Source organism: Musa acuminata, chromosome BXJ2-4 (assembly GCF_036884655.1).
Source record: "Musa acuminata AAA Group cultivar baxijiao chromosome BXJ2-4, Cavendish_Baxijiao_AAA, whole genome shotgun sequence".
Lineage (NCBI taxonomy): Eukaryota > Viridiplantae > Streptophyta > Magnoliopsida > Zingiberales > Musaceae > Musa > Musa acuminata.
Window position 1 is genome coordinate 35,487,746 of NC_088341.1, and position 18,900 is coordinate 35,506,645.

The following is an 18,900-nucleotide window of genomic DNA, read 5'->3' on the forward strand; positions in this document are numbered from 1 at the left end:
TGGTATCATATACTTTTTATCGCTATACCTTTTGTTATTCATCTACTACATTATGTCTAATTTTTATATTCTACTACATTGGTATATTAAGAAGAATATTGATGGTTGATTTTAACTTTATTATATTACCATATATATGGAGATAATACTTTTCCTCTATTGTCTTATGGAATATAATTATATATCACGAGACATATGGAGATTTTTATATTCCGCCATCATCTACATTATCATTATTATGTTTAAAAGATGTCAAGAATGACCATATCAATAATTCATTATCATTTTCATAATGACGTATTAAGAAAAAATGTATATGTTTGATTTTAGTCTTATTATACTATCATGTAAATATTTTTTTATTTTTATAATTATGAAATATCATCTTAAATTACAAGACATATCAAAATTTTTATATCACACTATCATATACTTTATTGCTATACCTTTTGTCAGAAGTGACATCAGAAATGGATGGTTGATCATACTGTATGTATGAATAGCTTCAGGCATGCCTGTCACACTTTTTACTACTCAATAATAACTCAGCAGCACACTCAAAAGTACGCCCTCCGCAAGCATCTGAAGTAAATCATCAAAGACAGGCATCCAGGTTGATGGATCTGAAAGATGATGTGATGCAATTTCATCGAGCAAAGAAAGGGAAAACAAAACAAATAAAAGATGGCTGTTGGTGAACAAAGATAACAGAGCACTTTATTGATAACATGTGTTTGATCAATATACCACATGAAGAGGTGAGGCAGGAAAATTGGAACAAAAAGACTCTTGTTCATCTTCATCCTCGTCACAGATTCCAGATCTAGTGAGTAATATGGAGGAAGATGCTACACTACTGGAAGACATTGCTAGCTACTTTTTATCGCAGATACCATGGCTGGCTTTCAGACATCTTTAGGAGTTGGTGATGAACCAACGCCGTTGCTGCTGCTAGTTTTATCTGTTGATATGCCTACATTACTTGTTTCTCCTTTGAACTTGACAACCTGAACAAAGCGCTTCGAGATCCTGTTTCGGGTGGTGGTCCGCGTCTCCTGCTGGCGAGCCTTCCTTCGCCTTAAGGCAGCCTCCCGCTTATCGTAGAACTCAAAAGCATCAAGGATTGATTCCTTGTACTCGTGCGTTTTGAAAATGCTTAGCATCTCCAAACCCTGCTCCAACTTCACCTGCAGGTTATTGCACAGAATGACAAATCAACGTCCCAGGTAAGTCATCTGCTCGAGTATACTAGTTGCAATAACTCTTGGATGATCAATAAACTCCGTTAACAAAAGCAGATCAACCGTATCCAGTGGAATTAATGCTTCACAAGTGATTGAGAGCAAGGATTATATAGAAAGTAATGCTGAATAAAACAGTTAAAATTATAGTTGGAAATTTTATCTCCAGAATAAAGAATATAGTTGCTAAATTTGGGTTGGTCCCAAGCAAACAAATAAAGAATTAAATGATAAGACAAACAAACTGGATGAAAGTTGTAGAAGGAAAAAAATCCAAGAAAGCAAGCAAAGGAGAGTACATTCAGTGCAATAATAAAGAAAAGACGAAAAGAAAGCATTCGAGTGTGTCTTCATGGAGAAATTTGAAACACACATCTATGAACATGCATATAGACATTCACTGAAGTAATAATAGATCAGATAAACTACTTTTTGTCTTAGCCCCTCTTAACAAGTTAAGAAGGCATCTTAGTTTGGCAAGGAAAATATTAGTTTCGATAAGATGGATGATGAGAGGTGAGTAGTCATGATATACCTCCTGGGTGTCCCTGCTGTTGGTTACAGGCTTATTATCATTGTTCTCGAGAATAATATGACGAAACCTAAAACTGGGAACATCTTTCACAATATGCCACTTGACCGGGAATTGACCAGTCCATTTGTCCTTGTTCCAATAATCCACACTCTTTTCAAAATCAACAGGCCCAATCATCTCAGCTACACCACAAAAACGTCCACTTGCATTCACCTGCACATGATTGTCAGCAATTTATAGAAAATCTATGTGAATATGCCCCAGTAAGAAGAGTAACAATAAAACACAAAAACAGTGTTAAACTTCCAACATTGTATAATTCAATACCCAAAACTTTTAAAAGCATGCTTAAAAATAATGAGTTACCGAGAAAAATAAGAAAATGGGGGAGGAATGTCCTTTCTTTTGTGCTTCTATATAAGCAGAATTTAACTTTTTGTTCCCAGCAGATGTGCTGGACCAAACACCATATTTGATGCTCTTATGAACATTGGCCTCACTGTAAGATTTTATTATGAAAATTTTGCCATCATCGTACTCCGTAACAAACTCCGGGCTATTGTATAATTTACGATCAACCCCTAGGGAGCAGTTGGCACTACCACTCTCAGTTACTGAATGCTGTTGGATCGCTCGATTATTTGATCTGTTGGTCCATGGCCGTCGGCTTTGCCTCCTAAGAAACCCACGAGTGCCATTAGAACGACCGAATGAAGCATTTCCCCTTTCTCGAATTGTGTTGTTGTTCTCTGTGCTGGGATAGGACACTCCCTGTGCAGAAGCAGCTGGTGATGTTTAACAATGATGAGGGGAAAAAACTGATGGCCTGAAAATGAGAGGTGATAGTGAGGAGTAAACCTGAACATTTCCACCAACATAAGCGGGCATTGCACTGGGATAATAGGGTCCATTAGGCATATATTGACCATACCCATTTCCAGCATTGAATACCAGTGGGTGTTCCTCACTGTAGGCAGCCTTAAAAAACCAAGTAGTTGAATACTATAAAACTGAAACGGAGAAGTAAAACATTCATACAGGAAATTGAATAGCAGATATTCACACATACAGCGGATCCAGACATTTGTGCCTGAGGGTTATACATGCTGATCGGATACGAAGCACCCACGTTTCCAACTGCAATGGCACCTTCAATGCCAACGTGTTGAGTGTCAGTTCCACTCACATTTCCGACTGCATTGGCACCTTCAATGCCAACATGTTGAGTGTATGTTACAAACGTACCTGATGGATTCCCATATCCTACGGAGGAAGATATAATTACCCAATCTCAGAATCAAAATCAACAAACTATGATATTAAATAGTAAAGCACAACAAGGAAACTGACATAATAAAATAGTCGATACTGTTTATCCTCTTGACTAATTATTGTGTTTTCATTTTAAATTAGAAAAATAGTAGTACAAAAACATTTTAAATTAGAAAAATAGTAGTACAAAAACATGCATATCTATTTGGGAAGGAAGAAAGAGAGAGAGAGAGCGAGAGAGAGAGAGAGAGAGAGAGAGAGATCTTTGGTAGTAGGACTAAAAGGACAAGAACAATAAAGTAGAAGCAATTATAAAGCAATGTTCCAAACTATATGAATTCAGTTCCATGCTTTTCTTTGTGTCCTTCAGGTTTGTTTAGGGCAATATCCTCAGAATAGTGATGCTAAAACATGTAATATGATGGTATCGGTGTTCATATTTGTGATTATGTGTCACACACATAACACAATACTTCTCCCTACAAAGATTTAACACTATAGACTAAGGTTCTCAAGACAAACACATCTTCTCAAGAGGTGCGCATATACCATCGCATTATGTAGGGTAAAAACTAAAAAGTACAACGAAACATCAACAAACAGAATTTAGATTTAAAAAGAAAAAGTTCAGTGCACAATGTGGAGTATGTTCAACTTGTAGTCTCCAACATAAAGAAACAAATAATCATCTAATGATTATGCTAATCAGGCATTTTAGTTTGACTATGTTTTACAAAAAGAAGAAAGCTCCGCAAACCTCAGCTGAAATATGTTACTCATGGAACAAGTTTTTGTTAGGAAAATCTTAAAATACATACCTCCATAATAGAATGATTGTGCCTGAGAGTTATCCATGTTGGCAGGAAAAGAAGCACCCACGTTTCCAACTGCATCAGCACCTTCAGTGCCTTCATTCCAAGAAGAAGAGAAATGAAATAATAGTAAAAATGGCATAGCCTAATTATTAATTATTGTGTTTTCATTTTAGATTAGAAAAATAGTAGTGCAATAACATGCACATGCATTCAGGGAGCAAGAAAAAGAGAGAGATAGGTCTTAGGTAGTAGGAAAATAAGGAGAACAATAAAGTAAACGTAGTGATAAAGCAATATTCCAATTCAGTTAGATGTTTTTCTGTGTCCTTCAGGTTTGTTTAGGACAAAATCCTCAGAATAGTGATGCTACAACATGTATGATGATGGTATTGGTGTTTATATTTGTGATTATGGTTCACATACATAACACAATACTTCTCTCTAGGCATAGGACCAACTGATAGAAAAATATAACATTATGTGCATATATGCAGAATCAAATCAGTGTCATACAAACAACATATTTAAAATATACATTGTGCCACTTCAAACATGCAGAATAGTTTTTTATATGCTTTCTACAAAGACTTAACACTATAGACTAAGGTCCTCAAGACAAACGCATCTTCTCAAGAGTTGCACTTGTATCATTCCATTTTGCAGGGTAAAAAGTACCACGAAACATCAATGAACAAAATTTAGATTTAAAAAGCATGAGTTCAATGCACAATATGGAGTATGTTCAACTCACAGTATCCAACATAAAGATACAGGTAATCAGCTAATGATTATCTTAATCAGGCATCGTAGTTTGACGATGTTTTCCAAAATGAAGAAAGCTCTCATGTAACATGTTTTTGTTAAGAAAATCTTGAAATACATACTAACCTCCATAATAGTACGGTTGTGCCTGAGCGTCATAGTATGGTTGCGCATGAAGGTTATTGTATGTGCCTAAGGGTAAAAAGTACAATGACATATCAACGAACAAAATTTAGATATAAAAAGTTCAATGCAGAATGTGGAGTATGTTCAACTCACAGTCTCCAACATAAAGATAAATGTAATCAGCTAATGATTATCCTAATTAAGGCATTGTAGTTAGACGATGTTTTCCAAAAAAAAAAGAAAGATCTCGTGTAACATGTTTTTGTTAGGAAAATCTTGAAATACATACTAACCTCCATGATAGTGTGGTTGTGCCTGAGGGTTATAGTATGTGCCTGAGGGTAAAAAGTACAACAAACAAAATCAACAAACAAAATTTAGCTTTAAAAAGAAAAAATGCACAATGTAGAGTATGTTCAACTCACAGTCTCCAACATAAAGATACAAGTAATCAGCTAATGATTATCCTAATAAGGCATTGTAGTTTGACCATGTTTTCCAAAAAGAAGAAAGCTTGCATGTAACATGTTTTTGTTAGGAAAATCTTGAAATATATACTAACCTCCATAATGGTACGGTTGTGCCTGAGGGTTATACATGTTGGCGGGAAATGAAGCACCCACATTTCCAACTGCATCAGCACCTTCAGGGCCTTCATTGCAAGAAGAACAAGAGAAATGAAATAATAGAAAAGGATAATATTGCTTAATTATTAGTTATTGTGTTTTCATTTTATATTAGAAAAATAGTAGTGCAATAACATGCATATGTAGTAAAGGAGCAGCAGAGAGAGGTAGGTCTTAGGTGGTAGAAAAATAAGGAGAAGAACAATAAAGTAGACGGAGTGATAAAGCAATATTCCAATTCAGTTATATGCTTTTCTTCATGTTCTTCAGGCTTGTTTAGGGCAATATCCTCATAATAGGATGCTACAACATGTTTGATGGTGGCATCGGTGTTTATATTTGTGACTATGTGCCACATACAATCATATATTACACAATACTTCTCTCTAGGCATAGGACCAATTGTCAGAAGGATATAACATTAAATGCACAATATGCAGAATCAAATCAGTGTCATACAGACTACAAATTTAAAATGTACATTGTGCAAGTTTGAACATGCAGGAAAGTTTTTTATATGCTCCCTATAAAGATTTAGCACTATAGACTAAGGTCCGCAAGACAAACACATCTTCTCAAGAGTAGCAGTTATACCATCCCTTTATGCAGGATAAAAAGTACAACGAAACATCAACAAACAAAATTTAGATTTCAAAAGCAAAACAGTTCAGTACACAATATGGAGTATGTTCAACTAACAGTCTCCAACATAAGGATCCAAATAATCAGCTAATGACTATCCTAATCAGGCATTTTAGTTTGACGATGTTTTCAAAAAAGAAGAAAGCTCTCATGTAACATGTTTTTGTTAGGAAAATCTTGAAAGACATACTAACCTCCATAATAGTATGTTTGTGCCTGTGGGTTATACATGCTAGTGGGAAAAGAAGCACCCACGTCTCCAACTACATTGGCAACTTCAGTGTCAATTTGTTGAGTGTAGTTCTCATATCCTATGAGGAAAGAAATGAATTTCCAATCTTAGAGTCAAAATCAACAACCAATGACATTAATTAGATAAAAAGAATTAAGGGAAATGACATAATAGAAAAAGATGATACTGCTTATCCTCTTGATTAGTTATTGTGTTTTCATTTTAGATTAGATAAATAGTAGCACAATAACATGCATATGTATTTAAGGAGCACAAGAGAGAGAGAGAAAGAGAGATGCGTCTTAGGTAGTAGGACAATAAGGACAAGAACAATAAAGTAGACAGTGATAAAGCAATGTTTCCACCTATACGAATTCAGTTACATGCATTTCTTTGTGTCCTTCAGGCTTGTCTAGGGCAATATCCTCATAATAGTGATGCTACAACATGTATTCATGATGGTATTGGTGCTTACATTTGCAATTATGCATGACATACATAACACAATACTTCTCTCAGGGCATAGGACCAGCAGTGAGAAGAATATAACATTAGGCGCACATATACAAAATCAAATCAGTCTAGAGAGTAGAGACTACAAATGCAAAATGTACATGTGCCACTTTGTGATCATAACATGCATGAAAGTTTTCTATATGCTCTCTTCAAATATTTAACACAACTAGGTCCTCAAGACAAACATATCTTCTCAATAGTTGCACTTATACTATCCCTTTATGTAGGGTGAAAAGTAGAACGAAACAACAATGGACAAAATTTAGATTTAAAAAGCAAAATTTCAGTGCACAATGTGGAGTGTGTTCAACTCATAGTCTCCAACAGAAAGACACAAAAGTCAGCTAATGATTATCCTAATCAGGCATTTTAGTTTGACGATGTTTTACAAAAAGAAGAAAGCTCTGCAAACCTTGGCCGAAATATGTTACTCATGAAACATGTTTTTGTTAGAAAAATCTTGAAATACATACTAACCTCCATAATAGTCTGGTTGTGCTTGAGAGTTATACATGCTGGTGGGAAAAGAAGCACCAACGTCTCCAACTGCATTAGGAGAAACCATCTACATCTGATTTTCTTATATAAAAAATTCATACTTTTTCTTGTCAAGATAATCCAATGAAGAGATGAACATTATTACATATAGTTTGAAGACAAGAAAATCATCAAACATGATTTCCTAATCCTTACATCGTGATATAAAATTTTAAAGCAATTAAATTAACACCAACAAATAATATAATTTATCATGTAACATAATCATATATTGTTTGAAGACATAGGCAACACTAAGGTATGTACATTTTTTCTACATCACGATATTAAATTTCAAACTAATTAAATTAACATTAGCAACTCTAGAATCTAGATATATGCATGAACCATTGTCTTGTACTGATGACTAGTATCGATCCACCAGACATATATAGTAGTGGCTACCAGTGTACCATGTTGGTACATTAGTCTGTACACATAACCTAGAAAAATGACTGAAAAATCAGCCAAAATTTAAAAAAAAAAAAAACTATTTCAGGATTTTAGTCCTAATTTTTTCACATATAAACTAAATTAAAATAAAATTAAAGTATATCTAAGCCATAAATGAATAAGAATTATAGGCTGTAAGGATCAAAAATTAAAATTCTTATCTTTCAGAATACATCAACAACAAACTTTATTGCATGATCCTCCGTCAAAGAGAGTTACTACTGTCAATCTAAACTAAATTTTCTTAAATACCTCTAAATAGGTCTTAATTAATCATTAATCTCTAATGAATCAAGATTTGTCAATATTATTGATATTAATGACATGAAATGATAAACAAAACATAGAGAGAAGCTAAATACCATCAATGATAGACAAATTCCACTAGATCTCAAGTCCCAATGCCTCTTTTTTTCAGATAACTATCGATTAAGGAGATTAAACAAACCTAACGAGAGTATGAAAGAGTGAGAATGAGAGTGAGCGAAAGAAGGGAAAGGAAGGGCTTTTTATAAGCCTAAAACAACCCCCAACGATCAATTTGATCGTTGGGAGCCAGTGTGAATCAAATTCAGCACAGTACGATCAAAATATAACCCTCACCAACCGGTTCCGACCGTTAATGATCGGATTTCGATTGTATCAAATGAAATGTGAGGTGAACCAACCATTACGCCCCACATTTCTTGTGTATCGACCGAAACGAGTTGGTTGTTTTGCATCTCAATCAGTCATCGGACGTGTACATAGAGCCAATTTCATACCGTTTCAGGCGATACAACAATCATCTTAATAAACATGGATTTAATGGACTATTTCTATTCTAAAATTAATAAACATCATAATTTTATAAAATGTTAAACAACTATAACATTGATTATTCGAAAACTTCAAACAAAAAAAACTGAAGAACCAACAACTATTTAAAGAGTTATGACGTCCACCTAACCTCCCTCGCAATCGAGCTCCTCTTCAGCTAATGTTATGGTGAAAAGGGAGGAGCCTGCTTAGGTTTATATAGGATATGAGGGAGGATCTCCCTTGATACGAGGAGGTTTATTTCCATACCAATTTCTTTTATTTTAAAATAAAAATCAAATATATTTTCCTTTATTAGGGTATTTAAAAGTAGAAAATAGATATTAAATGTTGAAACATGTTCCTTATAAGGATATGAAATATTAGGAAATAAATGATAATTCTAAAGTGGGTACCATTTTTATTTTTTAATTTAGAAAAAAAATTAAGGCAATTACATCCCCACACTTTGGAATTTGATCATCTAATTCAATTTACCTTAACAAAAAAGATTTGGATACTTTTTCAACATCCTCTTCTCTTTAACAAGTGTCTTCATTCTCTGTATGTTGTTTTAGTATACTTTCACTAAAGGTATTTACTTTATTTCATACAACACACTCCTTTCTTTCCAAAATCACCATTGATTGTTCCAAAAAGGCGACATCTTCTTACGACTGTTTAGCGTGAGAGGACATTTAATGGATCTACAATATACTTCGAAACCATCCATTGAAAGTGTTGGGGCAAGGCCACTCTATAAGCCACTAATCCAAACATTTGTAAGATTCCAAGAGGACCTATATTTCTAGGACTAAATTACCATTCTGCCCTCTCATAACACCTTTTGTCAAAGATATCTTCAAGAAGACATGATTCCCAACCTAAAATTCTAGTTCCCTTCTCCTTCGCAAAGTTTTATCAAAATAGAAAGAGCAGCTAAGCATTAGTATTCTCACCAGCTTTCACGAATCATTTGGTTGATGCCTTCTCCATGGTTGGCTAGAGCATAAAGGCCATCAGCTTCCAAGTAAGGATTGCTATCGCCAACAGAACCACTTTAAGGTGGGCACATGGGTAGGTGCCCTCAAAGGCCTGCCTGGCTGCAGATGGCCTCTGTCGATGACTCCTAGTCCGGTGGTAGCACTGAACTTAGCCCAGTTTGTCACCCTACTAAGCCATTCCTGTGGAGTAACAAAAAGAATTGGGAGAGTTGAAAGCATAAAGCAATATGCACAAAAAAAAAGGAAAAGTAACTGGCCAACAATGATTTACAATCACACTGGTTTTGTAAGAAACAATAAAATTGTATCAGTAAATATAGATCACACAGAAGAATGAAAACTTCATTGGCATACCTTAAATTGTATTCATATCAGATTTTATCCAAAAAGAGGTATCAACAGATATTCCAGCATGTTATTGCATTGGCGCATATTGTTGCACTATGGCAGACAGTATCTCACATTTCCATCAATTGCTTTATCATCTTAAGAATCAAAAGGACTAACCTAAAATTGCAAGACAGTAGTATCAAATATGTCATGCATGAATGCTAAGCAACAAGGGTACACATAAGCCTTGTGAATGATGAAAGCTCTTCTGACTCACCTATTGTGACTATATAAAAATTGTGAAGTCAAATGAATTGTTGTCTCTCCTGACAAAATTCCTTTTATATTTGCAAAACTCTCATTATATGTGGCGTCAATTTGATTGATATCTTGTGCAGTCCCGTTGGCAGTATGAGATTCTTCTGTCATGTGAACATCCTTAAACGCAGCAACTTCACTGTCTGCAGTGCATTCCCTTTCATTGAAGTTGGTGCAGTAGATCCCTGATCATGGTTCATATGATCTATAGCTTGGGATTTCAAGCCTATCAGATTTAATAGAAAGGCTTGATCTTTGTTTTCCATAAGAACAAAGGCAATCTGATATGCAAGAAGTGCATCACCCTACAAACAAAAAACAAAGCTATTGTCAGCATTGGCGAAAAGCTCAAAGAAAATGACAAAGCTAAGTACCTTCCCCCCTGATAGTAGCTTCTCAAAAATGGTTGCAACAGTTTAGGGTTTAGTCATAAAACATGAGATATTGGCAAATGCTTAGATAATCAGAAGAAGGCAGTCTTTGATATGTTTTAACAACCAGGCGAAGAACCTGTAATAACAAAATAAAAAGAACAGGTCATTCATCACAGATTACTTTGACCACTATATTATCATGCAAACTTAAACCAGATGTGAAGACTAATTATTCAATGCATCAAAGTTTTTGTGTTCAGGCAACACCAATTATGACATCCAAAACAGAGTTTTAGACTTTTAGTTTTATCTATGTCCGCACAAGTGTTTGTATAAGCATATATATTTATAACAAAATGCACATGAATGCACAAGCTGAAATGCAGCTTATGAGATTCCACTAAGAATTTCAACATACTTCATGCCAAACTGGTCTGACAGAAGTAAATGGTTTTATGCCTTACAAAAGAAGTCTCAATAAAACCCTTTCCGACTGAGACACCCACCAAAACTGCAAATACCACTGCCACCACCACAAGGTATCATTGTCATCGCTACTATCATAATCACAATGAACACACCACATGTCACCACCACCACCCTCCTTAAAAAAATGATCACAATTTCCTTTCCTAGGCCCTCTAGGGTCGATTATAGTGTTACGAGGTTATCTAACAGACTCATCCCCACCTGTGAATGATAAGGAGGACAAATATTTTCAAGTTTTTCTCTTCTCCTTTCATCTCCTCTAATTGATTATAAAGCAGAAATCCATATTTATGTAATTTTAGTTAACAAATGTCCTATCCACTATGGATTTCATGAAAAAATCTTTGAACTCGGTTTAGAGTACAAGTTGGATTGATATGTATCAGTCAATATTTCATAGTCTGACCATGAACTAACACGACCATATAGCATAGTACACTATACTGCTTTCTTATTATTTTTCCAGTGATTTCAAGTGGTACAGCCGTACAGGTCAGTATACGTTTGGTATCTTGATACCATACTGATCTAGCGAGTTGCTAAAGAAAGTAATTGGGCCAGTTTTTTTATTTGAATCAAACACACTGCCCCTTTTACCGTCAATTTTAGTTGGACCATGGTGAACATGGTAGGTATACAAAAGATACTACCGGGACCTTAGTTCTATCAACCCTTGCCCATTGGATCAGTGTTACGCCTATTTCAATATTTTTTATAAGCAACAAGATATTTGAGTATTAGTTCATTTGATCACATAAGGTCTAACCAAACTCTGTCTGGCCTAAGACGGATCAATGTGCAAAGCTTTACGTCATCATAGACTATGGCAACTCAAACAAATCAGCATTTTGCATTTCCCATTCCAACCATAGCATTTACATCTCCAGTTTATTTATTAAATGGCCAAATCTACATCTAAATGCAATTTAATAGGAAAATATCCTGAACTACAAATTAAGCAAAGAAGTTTGACACAATATATTAATTTCCTAGAAAAGATCCTTTCAACCCTATAAGATTCCAGTAGAAGTACGAAAAAACACAAAACTCTGCCATAACAATTCTGAGTCCCTCATAAAATAGGCTTTACTCTAAAAGATCACTAACATATGCTGCATGTTGATAAACAGTCGGGAAATAGTTCGAGAAACCTGTATGGTCTAGTCATCAATGTTCTCCAACCAAGATTGTATTATTCCATTGCCATCTTGTCAAATCTTAAAATGAAATGATTTTCTCAGTTCTCACCGCTCAGCACATAAAGAATAGTAACTATCAACTAAAGGGGAACACCAGCTACAACTCAACGTCGTCAGGTTAATTGATGATGTTTGATGCAAGCACCCTAACTTGATGATGCTTGATGCAAGTGAGAGAACTTGGCTAACAGTGTTGTAATTAGGCAAATGGTTGATTGATGACCAAAAGAGTCTGTGCAAGGACTCACATGGGCAAGGGTTTTGACGAATCAAAAGAATTCAAGAACCATGCAAAGGCTTTGTGTGCAGACAATGGACTATTTGTTGCCATCACAAGACGACCAAAACTCAATGTCGTAGAGCATGAAATCTTTTTGTTTTATATAAATTAATTCCACAAAGAGGAAAGTTTCTCCAATGGACAAGTTTTCAGATGATATGTCCTATTTTTCTGACCAATGGTTCTTGTGTAATGAACCACCCATGAAAAAGGTGATGCCTTCAAAAGGCAAGCCTACTCAGCTTTTTGGTTGTCTCTACCAAGTCAAAGGACAAGGGTAGCAAAGACGAATGCTCTGTAAAGCTTGAAGAAGGCCAAAATTGAGCAAGAGGCGAGGAGTCATCATAAGATCCCACATAAGGTGATGGTTGATTGACACAATGTGAGATCAAGTGGGGGAGCAACCAAAGACAACACTAAAGATGAAGGCACACATCGAGCCAACGAGAACATCGAGCTCAATAGAGGGTTGGCTCATGCAATGCCTGATGTGAGGGCCACCATCATCTCAATATAGACCAAGGGGCTTGAGCCGTATGAAGTGAGTTAATTTAGAAGAAGGAACATGGAACGAAAACACCAACTTTGTTGTGTTTTCTTTAGATAGAGAGGCAAGTGCAGAACCATGTTGTTTCTCAGTTTCCTCATTTTGATAGAACAAAACTCATCTCGCAAGGAGCCGGAGTCAAAGGGAGCTTCAGGAAACACACATGATCAAGATGCAATTCATAGCAACACCGAGGCGAGAGTTGGCTCAACTTGTAGAGGTGAAGTTAGAGCTGGAAGGCCTTGGTGTGGTTAAAAGGACACCAAGATGGACGCTTTCAAACAATACGTCACTGTGCTACCATCCGAATTGTCGTAAGAGAAGCAATGCGTAGTAGAGATTATGTTAGAGGCAGAGTCCCAAAATCTGACCCATATTGGTAGTGGAACAGTTTACAGATCACAGTGGAATAGTTTGCGGCAACGATCGTTGTTTCAAATACCCGACCCATATCGGTGAAACTGATATGGACCATTTGGTACCAAACACATGTTACACCTTTACGTACTGATGTTTTGAAGAGGAAGGGGCGGTGAAGGAAGAGGAAGGAAGAAGAGGAAGAGGTGGAGGAAGGAGGAAGTGTACCCATTGACAATGCACGAAACCAATAGGCATTGAGCGACAACAGAGGTGAAACACACTTGCATTCGAGCAAAGAGGACTCACGAACGTGAGCCCAAAAAGATTTAACTAAGCAGGCAAGAGTGGGCTGGCTTCAGTGGGTCGGAGCGTCATGAATAGTAAGGCCATGAGCATGAAGGTGCATCATGGTACCATAGAGGTGGGACTTTAGGGTAGCAACTTACTCCCATGAAGGGAGAATGTGTTCATCGCAAAGGGGGCTAAGGCGTTGGAGAATGCAAATTGCAGTGACAGACTCCACATACCAATGATAAGACAAATGGGCAAATGGCCTAACAACTTCATAAAGTCTATGTCGAAGTTCTTATCAAGATTACCAAAAGTAGGGGACTTCGAGTCAAAGCGATAGCGACCGATAAAGGAATGAAATAGCATATGAAGAAGGTTGTACAACCGTAGAGGTCTATAGATCTATTAAGAAATTGCTCCAATTAGGGCAAAACTTTGCTTTTTCCAAGGTGATACTTCTTGTATTCCAGAAGTACGATAGCAAAAAAAATGTGAAGTCCAATAACCAATTATATAAAAGAAGTGCAAAACTTCTATTGTTCCAAAAAATGCCGAAAGTGTGAGCAAAGCACAAGTGAAAATTGATAATCAACTTGATGCATAGAGTACAACTCTCGAGAAGGCAACCGAAGTCAAGTAACCTTAGTATTCTCAACTTTTGAAAAAATGGGCGAAACCAAATGTCAATTTCTCTTTTTCTGTAGATAGTAGCTACCAATGGTGTTCGTTTCTATCGAAGGTAGTTTGTTCCCATCATCTTCGAAAAAAGAGGTGATGTGAACCCCATATTTTGTTGATGGCTTTCGATATTTTCGGTTGCTTTCCCCTAAGCATCTTGTACAAGTTGTTTAGCAGTTGGCAATCCTATTTTGCTCGAAGCAGCATCTCTATTTTTTGTTTTATATTTTGTAAAATACACAAGCATTGTAGGTTGAGCGACACGTGTAGGGAAAAATGCTCAAAACAGCTCTATTTTCACATGGCACAGCTTGATTTCTAGTTGACAACCTCATGGTAAAAATCTCAATTGTCTCTCCACCCTGGAACACCCGAGTCACACCAGGCTAAATGGAGATTCGGTTATATGTCTAAGGATGGATCATCGACTCACTTAACACCTGATGTCGACACTTGAGCAGCAAATTTTTGGGTCACATCTTACTTTGGACTTAGTGTGTGAGCCAATGTGAAGGCTTCAGCAGCCTACCCAAGATAGGTTGAAGTAGTATTAGGTTGAATAAGCATACTAACCAGATAAACCTCAATATGGGTTTTTAGTGCATTAGACAAGCTAATCCAAGTTTAGGCATCTAGAGTAGGCTAGGTCATTTTAGGCTCAAGCCACTCGAAGTTGATAGGCTAGTCCAAGCACAAATCCTTGACACATAAGCTAATCTTCGACACACAAGCTAGATTACGATGAACACATGCAAGGGTCATCTCTTGTGTCCAGGCAAGTCACTTGAGTTACCTCGTCCAGCCTCGTTGATATTGTATGAACTTTAGTTTTTGTAACCCTACCCGTGATCGAACAGAGTTGAATCCAGCTCAATATGTGGTCTAGTGGGTTTGGTTTCACACTCAAGCAATGGATACAACTTATTTTGGAGTTAGTTGCTTCCATTATTTAACATGGATCCAACTATAGTGTTAAAGTATTAAGTTTATTTAGAGTTGGATCAAATATAAGACAATGTTTGCAATACCATAACGTACCGCCCAGTACAGGCAGTACATATCGGTCCGCCAATAGATCGACACGCGGACCGCTCGCTACTGGGCGGTATTAGGCATTTGGCCTTATATTGGGGGATACAGGGCTATACCGGGTGGTAACAGTCGAAACCAACCGTTATCAAATGGTAACAGTGCCTCCTTAAGGGTTTTTAAACCCTTTCCTCCTCGCTATTTCAATCCATTTCACTCTCACACTCTCTTAAACTCCCTCAAACTCATTTTTTCTCACATTTTCACTCTCCTAAACTCAACAAAGCAATGATTTGTGGACTGATGCACCGATGGCATATAGTGCATCAATACATTATGTCGTGGGATCAATTTTAGGATTGGGTCCGACAAACATATCATGTTGATATACAGATATATAGGATCGAGGACCTCATCCACCACACGTGGAGACCCGTTGTTTGTTTTAGTGATAAAATCAGATATATCTACATATGTGTTTACTTAATTCATTTGAATCTTAAAAGTTAAATTGTATACAAAATAATCTAACAATTCAAATAATTTTTCTATAGATAATTCAATATTAATGGAATGACAATCCGAAATGAACCGAAATTGTGAACCTTGCACTAGGCTACTCCTCAAAACTCAAAAAAAATATGTGACACTATTCTTACCTAATTTAGGTTAGTCTTGCTAAATGTATATTTATTTCTAACTTAAAAACTCTATCCTAATTTTTTTTCTATTTTTCAGGTATTTTCGAAGGGTTTTATGCCTATCTAAGTCGTATCACTCGGTACGCCCTGGCATACCGCTTGATACACCGTACCGTACCATACCGAGCAAAGCTTGGTACACCGGTATGGTACGAGATTAAGAACATTGATATAAGATATAAATTTTATTCACTTTGAAATATGTTTTTCTAGTAAGTTTCGTTGTCATGGTGATATATGGTTAAGGTGACTCATCCAAGTCGAAAATGCTCTCCATAAGAGAAGCTACAGGCTCATCACGATGTGAAGCCATCTTTAAATTGAGTCTTTTGTATCATATACAAAGTGTAGTTTATTTTATTATGTTTATAGCCATTTAGCTTAAAATGATTGACTCATCCTATTAGTATAATGTATGGGAATAAGTTGAAACGGGATATGCTAGTGTTGGTAAGGTTGCAAGATCTCAATGTTGTCATAGATAGACACCACACACCAGCAACACTTTTGTCAACAAACGTTTATTGTTTTTCGATTTGATTTATTGTACAGCTCTTTGGCCTTAGGTTTTGCTTGGTTTTTGTGTTTTCCCTTAGTTTTAGCAAGCTAAGATTGTTTGTAAGATTGCACAATAACCACTTGATGAACAAAGTCAAAATGGGCCAAAACAACCCTGTTTTCGTATGCCACATGCTGGTTTCTTTGAGGCAGTCGAGTAACACACAACATCAATCATCTTGGCACCCTAGAACACCATGGAACAAGGTTGGATCCCTAGAACCCCAATGGAATAGGGTTGGATGGGGCTTTGGGACAGTGTTGGTGATCAGTTTGGAACTTCCAAGCTTCTGGCTATCTTTTTACTGTTCAAAAGTCCTATTCTCCTTTGTTGTTAAACTATTTGCTAAATTGCTCGAGTGTTGGGCTTTTGTTCGAGACATCAAAACTTGTTCGCCCCTCACTTTTGAAACTAATCAATTTTCTCTTGTATAGGTCCTTTGGGACTTGTGCAAGGTCGAATTTAGACTAACCCTTTGTGGACGGTTATTGTAAGGGTGCCACACGACTTGTGCAAATTTTGTTGTCCATGACGCGGTGGTTGTGCTCCACGTGACGAGATAAGGGCCCATAATGGATTGAGTACCATTCATTGGATTGAGTCCCCTATATCAATCACAAAGCATAATTCACTAATATAATTGAACATGAATTGCTTGCTTGAGTGGCAAAATGAAATGATCTGCGATGGACAGGATGACACTATCAGTTATTTAGATGGAGCAACCAATGGACGAACATCTGAACATCTGAGGTGGAGATAGAGTTAGGTAGTTGCTAATTTGTTGCAATAAATATCTAAAATATTTGCGAAATTATAGGAAAAATGTATAGCTCTACATAATTGATTTTCAAATTAATAAAGTATCCTTACGTACTTGTCTAGCATCCTTTCCACTATAACTTCCAACCTAGGATCCATCTGACTCCTCCTCACTTTGACTGCTTTAGACGTGAGGCTGGCATATTCATCTAGTGCATTGGCTAAAACAAATACAAATATATACATTAGAGCTGATAAAACTTGGAAAAGAAATGCAAATCACTGTGAACACAATCTTATACCTAAGAGGGTATGAGCATAATCCATCTTCTGACAATCAAGCTCTGCAAGTTAGTAGTAGAATTTTATACCTAAGGGGTCCAGCACGAAGGGCATAAGACAGTGAGTCATTAAGCTCTCCAAGATAGTAGAACATTTGCCCAGAAAAAACAAGCAATACCATCTCATTTCAAGAAATGGGAGACAAACTCCGTCGACAAGTGCTAAAAGTCAAGAAGCACATCAAACGGTCAACTTAAAGACAGAGGAGATGAAGCACTGGATGCCACCAATGCAGCAAGTTACCTCTCAGCTTCATATGACCTTTCACTGCAAACAAACCACAGGATTAACTCGGTAAAGCTGAGTAAGGTATCTTTTATCAGATCTACAATAGAACGATCTCAATTAAGTTGCCCTAATTTTCCGAAGTCTCACATAGAACGCCACGATCTAAAAATGGAAATATTCAAACACGCAGTCGAACCTGAAATCAGCTGCCAAAACGTCGCCAATACCACACAAAACCTAGTTCTATTATCGGACCACTGTGATAGCACAATGATCAAGTTTTGCAACGATCCCAAGATCGTCGACCCCGACCCCCACACCCACAAATCTTCTGATGGTTCACTATATCCCAGAAACAAAATTCAGCGTAAAAAGCAGAAATCCTGGCGGAAACCCCTCCCAAAGCCCCAACCCGAAACCAAAGAGGCAAAAGGACAAGAAATCAGGAAGAAACAGGAAACGGGGAGGGGAAGTACGGGGGCAGGAGGGCTCACATGGCGGCGGCGACGCTGGTGGAGCTCAGGCCAGAAGAGGTGGACGAGGAAGTTAACCTCGTCGGGGCCGTGAAGCCTCAGCGCCTGGCGCGGTTCGTGCACCATCGCAGTGCGTCTTCTTCTCTTTTCTTCATCGCAGTGCGTCTTCTTCTCGTTTCTCAACGAACCATTTGGGGTCGTGCACCATCGTAGTGCGTCTTCTTCCCCACGCGCGGTGCGTCTTCTTCTCTTTTCTCAACGAACCATTTGGGGTCGATGTTCGTACGAGTCTATGTGAATGTAGATTTGATCCCTCGCAAACGCTGCAACCCGATCCGTTTCGATCAATAATTATACCTTTTTTATTATTTATAATTTCAG

The 18,900-nt window shown here is 37.0% G+C and overlaps 1 protein-coding gene across 11 annotated transcripts; it reads right to left on the minus strand.

Annotated features, from left to right (window-relative positions):
• Positions 1-691: 691 nt before the first annotated feature.
• LOC135610538 (YTH domain-containing protein ECT3-like) lies at positions 692-18,841 on the minus strand. 11 transcript variants are annotated; one of them, XM_065105176.1, is made up of 20 exons: positions 18,541-18,841; positions 18,062-18,085; positions 17,937-17,979; positions 17,779-17,847; positions 17,592-17,697; positions 10,582-10,717; positions 10,167-10,512; positions 9,914-10,066; positions 9,515-9,739; positions 7,245-7,313; positions 6,214-6,330; positions 5,314-5,403; positions 5,045-5,086; positions 4,752-4,817; positions 3,867-3,956; positions 2,846-3,039; positions 2,635-2,754; positions 2,143-2,547; positions 1,777-1,989; positions 692-1,187 (listed from the first exon to the last, which is right to left on the minus strand). In XM_065105176.1, exons 10-20 carry the CDS (start codon positions 7,279-7,281, stop codon positions 906-908), a joined length of 1,656 nt encoding a protein of 551 aa, XP_064961248.1. In that variant the 5' UTR covers positions 7,282-7,313; positions 9,515-9,739; positions 9,914-10,066; positions 10,167-10,512; positions 10,582-10,717; positions 17,592-17,697; positions 17,779-17,847; positions 17,937-17,979; positions 18,062-18,085; positions 18,541-18,841; the 3' UTR covers positions 692-905. The 11 variants fall into 11 exon arrangements, with proteins under 11 accessions (XP_064961248.1, XP_064961250.1, XP_064961249.1 ...); XM_065105178.1 differs by lacking the exon at positions 17,937-17,979 and having other exon boundaries at positions 17,779-17,820; XM_065105177.1 differs by lacking the exon at positions 17,937-17,979.
• Positions 18,842-18,900: the final 59 nt, after the last annotated feature.

Coding starts and splice junctions, on each gene's coding strand:
- LOC135610538 (XM_065105179.1), bottom strand. CDS start 7,281: ATGTATAACTCTCAAGCACAACCAGACTATTATGGAG. Junction 5,087..5,313: donor ACAACCGTACCATTATGGAG/GTTAGTATATAT, acceptor TTTTACCCTCAG/GCACATACTATAACCCTCAG. Junction 3,957..4,751: donor ACAACCGTACTATTATGGAG/GTTAGTATGTAT, acceptor CTTGGAATGAAG/GCACTGAAGGTGCTGATGCA.